This window comes from Gymnoscopelus microlampas (assembly GCF_963454915.1).
Source record: "Gymnoscopelus microlampas genome assembly, chromosome: 14".
Taxonomy (NCBI): Eukaryota; Metazoa; Chordata; class Actinopteri; order Myctophiformes; family Myctophidae; genus Gymnoscopelus; species Gymnoscopelus microlampas.
This window is the reverse complement of record NC_139951.1, coordinates 50601008-50608507: the sequence shown is the minus strand read 5'-3', so window position 1 is coordinate 50608507 and position 7500 is coordinate 50601008. Positions and strand designations below refer to the sequence as shown.

Genomic DNA, 7500 nt, shown 5'->3' with positions numbered 1-7500 from the left:
CTGATGCCCTGAACTCTAATATCTCCCCCGAATGTTAGGGATATCCCTTTGGTTTAGCGGTTAAAATGTTGGCTTTCCACGTGGGAGACCCGGGTTCGGGTTAGGGTAGGGTGTGTACAAAACGGCGCAAAAAAGATCACGGGACCACGCCCGCTCGCCTCACCACCCCTCAACTTCTCCACTCGTCCCAAATAATGTCCCGCCTCTCAGTGTAAATGAATGACATTCTGTAGACACGTCGACCGCTCCCCGAAACCACCTGAGGCTACGGAAAACGTAAACAGATCTGTGAAGGGTTAACGTCATTTCCTCTATCATTACAATTAACACCTCAATGACAGACAGACAGACAGACAGACAGACAGACAGACAGACAGACAGACAGACAGACAGACAGACAGACAGACAGACAGACAGACAGACAGACAGACAGGTTGTCATGGTAACTCACGTTGGGGTCAGTGACATCATCCTCACACCGATGTACTTCTTCTTTGGTGTTTTCTTAGCTGGAGCTGAAGGTCAAAGTTGAAGTCAGTACTTCACTGTGTGTGTGTGTGTGTGTGTGTGTGTGTGTGTGTGTGTGTGTGTGTGTGTGTGTGTGTGTGTGTGTGTGTGTGTGTGTGTGTGTGTGTGTGTGTGTGTGTGTGTGTGTGTGTGTGTGTGTCAGTCTACTGTGTTTAGTGCACACATTGGTTGGCCTAAACACACACTCCACACGAGACATACTCTTCCTCTCATATGGCGAATGGGGGCTGAAGGGGGCTGAGGGGGGGCTGGGGGGGGGGCTGAAGGGGGCTGGGGGTCCCAAATGTAGAGTGGATCTATGCAGCAACAAGGCTAACCCACACCTCCTCCACATGCTTAATAATGATGATGGCACTGTCAGAGAAATGGCCAGGGCATCACTCCTACTGGACTTACACAGGAGGAAGCTCCTCCTGGCTGTTACACACCAGAATAATTTCCTAGGTTTCAGGAGGAAAGACTCACAAGACAAGGGCTTTGGGGTCTGGTCTGATTGGCCAGACCTCAATGACCTCTGCCATTGGACAGGAGTCCAGTTAAAATGGGCAAAAAACAACACGACTACAGTGTGGTAGTGGAGGATACTCTCTCTCACCAGAGAGGAGACATTAGACTACAGTGTGGTAGTGGAGGATACTCTCTCTCACCAGAGAGGAGACACTAGACTACAGTGTGGTAGTGGAGGATACTCTCTCTCACCAGAGAGACACTAGACTACAGTGTGGTAGTGGAGGATACTCTCTCTCACCAGAGAGACACTAGACTACAGTGTGGTAGTGGAGGATACTCTCACTCACCAGAGAGACACTAGACTACAGTGTGGTAGTGGAGGATACTCTCTCTCACCAGAGAGACACTAGACTACAGTGTGGTAGTGGAGGATACTCTCTCTCACCAGAGAGACATTAGACTACAGTGTGGTAGTGGAGGATACTCTCTCTCACCAGAGAGACATTAGACTACAGTGTGGTAGTGGAGGATACTCTCTCTCACCAGAGAGACATTAGACTACAGTGTGGTAGTGGAGGATACTCTCTCTCACCAGAGAGACATTAGACTACAGTGTGGTAGTGGAGGATACTCTCTCTCACCAGAGAGACATTAGACTACAGTGTGGTAGTGGAGGATACTCTCTCTCACCAGAGAGACATTAGACTACAGTGTGGTAGTGGAGGATACTCTCTCTCACCAGAGAGGAGACACTAGACTACAGTGTGGTAGTGGAGGATACTCTCTCTCACCAGAGAGACACTAGACTACAGTGTGGTAGTGGAGGATACTCTCTCTCACCAGAGAGACACTAGACTACAGTGTGGTAGTGGAGGATACTCTCTCTCACCAGAGAGACACTAGACTACAGTGTGGTAGTGGAGGATACTCTCTCTCACCAGAGAGACACTAGACTACAGTGTGGTAGTGGAGGATACTCTCACTCACCAGAGAGACACTAGACTACAGTGTGGTAGTGGAGGATACTCTCTCTCACCAGAGAGGAGACACTAGACTACAGTGTGGTAGTGGAGGATACTCTCTCTCACCAGAGAGACACTAGACTACAGTGTGGTAGTGGAGGATACTCTCTCTCACCAGAGAGACACTAGACTACAGTGTGGTAGTGGAGGATACTCTCTCTCACCAGAGAGACATTAGACTACAGTGTGGTAGTGGAGGATACTCTCTCTCACCAGAGAGACATTAGACTACAGTGTGGTAGTGGAGGATACTCTCTCTCACCAGAGAGACATTAGACTACAGTGTGGTAGTGGAGGATACTCTCTCTCACCAGAGAGACATTAGACTACAGTGTGGTAGTGGAGGATACTCTCTCTCACCAGAGAGACATTAGACTACAGTGTGGTAGTGGAGGATACTCTCTCTCACCAGAGAGACATTAGACTACAGTGTGGTAGTGGAGGATACTCTCTCTCACCAGAGAGGAGACATTAGACTACAGTGTGGTAGTGGAGGATACTCTCTCTCACCAGAGAGGAGACACTAGACTACAGTGTGGTAGTGGAGGATACTCTCTCTCACCAGAGAGGAGACACTAGACTACAGTGTGGTAGTGGAGGATACTCTCTCTCACCAGAGAGGAGACATTAGACTACAGTGTGGTAGTGGAGGATACTCTCTCTCACCAGAGAGACACTAGACTACAGTGTGGTAGTGGAGGATACTCTCTCTCACCAGAGAGACACTAGACTACAGTGTGGTAGTGGAGGATACTCTCTCTCACCAGAGAGACATTAGACTACAGTGTGGTAGTGGAGGATACTCTCTCTCACCAGAGAGACACTAGACTACAGTGTGGTAGTGGAGGATACTCTCTCTCACCAGAGAGACATTAGACTACAGTGTGGTAGTGGAGGATACTCTCTCTCACCAGAGAGACACTAGACTACAGTGTGGTAGTGGAGGATACTCTCTCTCACCAGAGAGACACTAGACTACAGTGTGGTAGTGGAGGATACTCTCTCTCACCAGAGAGACACTAGACTACAGTGTGGTAGTGGAGGATACTCTCTCTCACCAGAGAGACACTAGACTACAGTGTGGTAGTGGAGGATACTCTCTCTCACCAGAGAGACATTAGACTACAGTGTGGTAGTGGAGGATACTCTCTCTCACCAGAGAGGAGACACTAGACTACAGTGTGGTAGTGGAGCATATCTCTCTATCACCAGAGAGACATTAGACTACAGTGTGGTAGTGGAGGATACTCTCTCTCACCAGAGAGACATTAGACTACAGTGTGGTAGTGGAGGATACTCTCTCTCACCAGAGAGACATTAGACTACAGTGTGGTAGTGGAGGATACTCTCTCTCACCAGAGAGACATTAGACTACAGGAAGACACAGCTAGAAGGGTTCTGCTTCATATGAAACAGACTGAGGCCAAACAACACTGGCGTGGACTTCCACTGCAGGGAAAGTTGACCTGTGTTGATTCCGCTGACCATTCTGTTCCACATTCCATGTACAAAAAAGCTGTAATTGGGGAGAATGTGTTAAAATTCACCAAGCAAGAATGCAAGTATTACCAACCAAGTACAATCTGTCAATCTGGTATCCTGACATCCACAGTCCACTCTGTATAAACCATCATGATTCTGAACAACACCTAGAATCCATTGCACACATCATTAATGGATGTAGTGCATATAAAAATGTGTACATTGCTCGCCACGACCGCATTGTCGACATAGTGTCCGATGCAGTCAAAAAATGTATGCCATCCAGTGCAGCAATGTACAAACACTCAAGAGTGTTAACAGATTGGTTTGGTTTAGCTTGTGATGTCTTTGCTAACATCCCAAATACCCCCGATGTCCTTTTTGTTGACACCTGTCACAAGGAGGTTCTGATTCTTTATAAATGTGGACTCTGTCTGTGTGTGTGTGTGTGTGTGTGTGTGTGTGTGTGTGTGTGTGTGTGTGTGTGTGTGTGTGTGTGTAGCAGAGTTTGTACCTTGTGTCTCTGACAGGAACTGTTTGATCTTGTCAGAAGGAATTGCGAACGCGATCCCTGCCGTGACCTTTAAGGTGGTGATACCGATGACCTCACCATCCTACACACACACACACACACACACGTGTACGTGCACGCGAACACGCACGCGCACGCACACGCGCACGCACACACACACACACACACACACACACACACACACACACACACACACACACACACACACACACACACACACCCTCCTTTAATAATAATCTATGGTATGACATTAACAACGATATTATTTTAAAGATATTAAATATGATAAAATATTATTGTACAGATATTAAATATTATAGAGCGTTCTTACCAAATTGACTAAAGGTCCTCCTGAGTTGCCGAACTGTAAATAAATGAGTTGAATCAGAAACACATATTCATGATTGATATAAACACATTTATATTCTATAAATGTGCCATGACAGAGGTTTCATATTCTATATATTCTTACATTAATAATAGCATCAGTGTGGATGTATTCTTACATTAATAATAGCATCAGTCTGGATGTATTCTTACATTAATAATAGCATCAGTGTGGATATATTCTTACATTAATAATAGCATCAGTCTGGATGTATTCTTACATTAATAATAGCATCAGTGTGGATATATTCTTACATTAATAATAGCATCAGTGTGGATGTATTCTTACATTAACAATAGCATCAGTCTGGATGTATTCTTACATTAATAATAGCATCAGTCTGGATGTATTCTTACATTAATAATAGCATCAGTGTGGATGTATTCTTACATTAATAATAGCATCAGTGTGGATGTATTCTTACATTAATAATAGCATCAGTCTGGATGTATTCTTACATTAATAATAGCATCAGTGTGGATATATTCTTACATTAATAATAGCATCAGTCTGGATGTATTCTTACATTAATAATAGCATCAGTGTGGATATATTCTTACATTAATAATAGCATCAGTGTGGATGTATTCTTACATTAATAATAGCATCAGTGTGGATGTATTCTTACATTAATAATAGCATCAGTCTGGATGTATTCTTACATTAATAATAGCATCAGTGTGGATATATTCTTACATTAATAATAGCATCAGTGTGGATGTATTCTTACATTAATAATAGCATCAGTCTGGATGTATTCTTACATTAATAATAGCATCAGTGTGGATATATTCTTACATTAATAATAGCATCAGTCTGGATGTATTCTTACATTAATAATAGCATCAGTCTGGATGTATTCTTACATTAATAATAGCATCAGTGTGGATCTATTCTTACATTAATAATAGCATCAGTCTGGATGTATTCTTACATTAATAATAGCATCAGTGTGGATGTATTCTTACATTAATAATAGCATCAGTGTGGATGTATTCTTACATTAATAATAGCATCAGTCTGGATGTATTCTTACATTAATAATAGCATCAGTGTGGATATATTCTTACATTAATAATAGCATCAGTGTGGATGTATTCTTACATTAATAATAGCATCAGTCTGGATGTATTCTTACATTAATAATAGCATCAGTGTGGATATATTCTTACATTAATAATAGCATCAGTCTGGATGTATTCTTACATTAATAATAGCATCAGTCTGGATGTATTCTTACATTAATAATAGCATCAGTGTGGATGTATTCTTACATTAATAATAGCATCAGTCTGGATGTATTCTTACATTAATAATAGCATCAGTCTGGATGTATTCTTACATTAATAATAGCATCAGTCTGGATGTATTCTTACATTAATAATAGCATCAGTCTGGATATATTCTTACATTAATAATAGCATCAGTCTGGATATAGTCCATGTCAGAGAAGCGAGGGCCCAGCTCTTTGCCTCCTCTCAGTGTTGTGCTGACGATGCCCGTTGTCACCGTGTTCTGGAGGGAGAAAGGACTGCCGATGGCCACCACAAACTCTCCTGTAATGATGATACAATATGATACAATACGATACGATACGATACGATACGATATGATACAATATGATACGATACGATACGATACGATACGATACGATACGATACGATACGATACGATATGATACAATATGATACGATACGATACGATACGATACGATATGATATGATACCATATGATACAATACTTGAACCCTAGGATGCTAGGGTTCAAGTAAGGTAAAAAAAAAAATCATATCACACAAAGATCTGTGAGCTTGTAGATCTGTGAGCTTGTAGATCTGTGAACTTGTAGATCTGTGAGCTTGTAGATCTGTGAGCTTGTATATCTGTGAGCTACTGTAGTAGAATATAAATGATAATATGAGGTCGTTTTGGAGAGAGAGTTTTTTATATGAATGAATGAACTTTATTGTCATTGTTACAGTTAAGAACAACAAAATTGTAGCAAACCCCTTAAAAGTGCATTATACAAAAACTATATATATTAAAATACAGAAAACTAGACCAGTCGATTTTTTAAAAAGTGTCCTATATCGCAATAAAGTGCATATGTTAGTTCTCATTTAGTTCCACAGTGAGAGCCACTTATATAGTTCTGCTGACCAATGACTCACCTGGTCTGATGTCTGCTGACTGACCCAGAGCCAACACTGGTAACTTCATCTGAAACACACACACACACACACGCACACACACACACACACGCACACGCACACGCACACGCACACGCGCACGCACGCACGCACGCACGCACGCACGCACGCACGCACGCACGCACACACGCACACGCACACGCACACGCACAGAGTTGTAGTTTAGGGTTTTGGGCCTTTCCGGCACATCATGTTTTGATTTAGATTTCCGTTTCTTTCCATGTCAATGTGTTGCTCTGTTATTTTTATTGTATAATAATGTTTTACATGTTAAATAAACTAAACTGAGCTCAACAACATTCAACGCCTGACTCATTGTAGCGTGTTGCTTTTACTTTACTTTACTTTATGTGTTTATTTGGACAGGACGATGCATATTAATGGACGTAAATACACCGGATTTAGCAAATACGCTAGTTTTCATCCGCAGTCCTCACAAAGAAACATCACATCAGAAAACATACAAACGGTGGAATACATTTACATAACAATACATAGGGAACACAGCATAAAAATAAACCTAAAACATGATCACACATGGTTGCAGCTTTGGTTTTCAAGCAACCATCTTTTCAGATTGAGTTTAAAAGATGTAAATGTAACACAATCCCTTATACGTAGAGGGAGACCATTCCATGTTACACAACCCTGTTACTGAGAGGACATTTTGACTGAAAGTTGTTCTACTTCTCAATCTCCTCTAGTGGTTTGCTCTGGTACTGATTCCCCTTTCAGGCTTCCTTTTAATGAATTATTTGGGGGGGGGGGGGGGGGGGTTATCAAAGATTATCAAAGCTAATCTAAAGCTATGCTGAAAGGATGCATGCATCTGTCTGTCTGTCTGTCTGCCTGCCTGCCTGCCTGTCTGACTGTCTGTCTGTGTGTGTAT

General features: G+C 42.3%; 1 protein-coding gene across 1 annotated transcript in view; it reads right to left on the bottom strand.

Moving 5' to 3' along the window:
- Positions 1–7500, bottom strand: part of LOC311060567 (serine protease HTRA1B-like) — a 19493-nt gene that overhangs the window by 3282 nt on the left and 8711 nt on the right. The window contains exons 6-10 of the mRNA XM_084078800.1: positions 6573–6621; positions 5813–5958; positions 4346–4378; positions 3997–4096; positions 452–515 (exon numbers count right to left, since the gene is read on the bottom strand). Of these exons, the coding sequence (XP_083934926.1) occupies positions 452–515; positions 3997–4096; positions 4346–4378; positions 5813–5958; positions 6573–6621 (392 nt within the window). The remainder of the gene's footprint in view (positions 1–451; positions 516–3996; positions 4097–4345; positions 4379–5812; positions 5959–6572; positions 6622–7500) is intronic.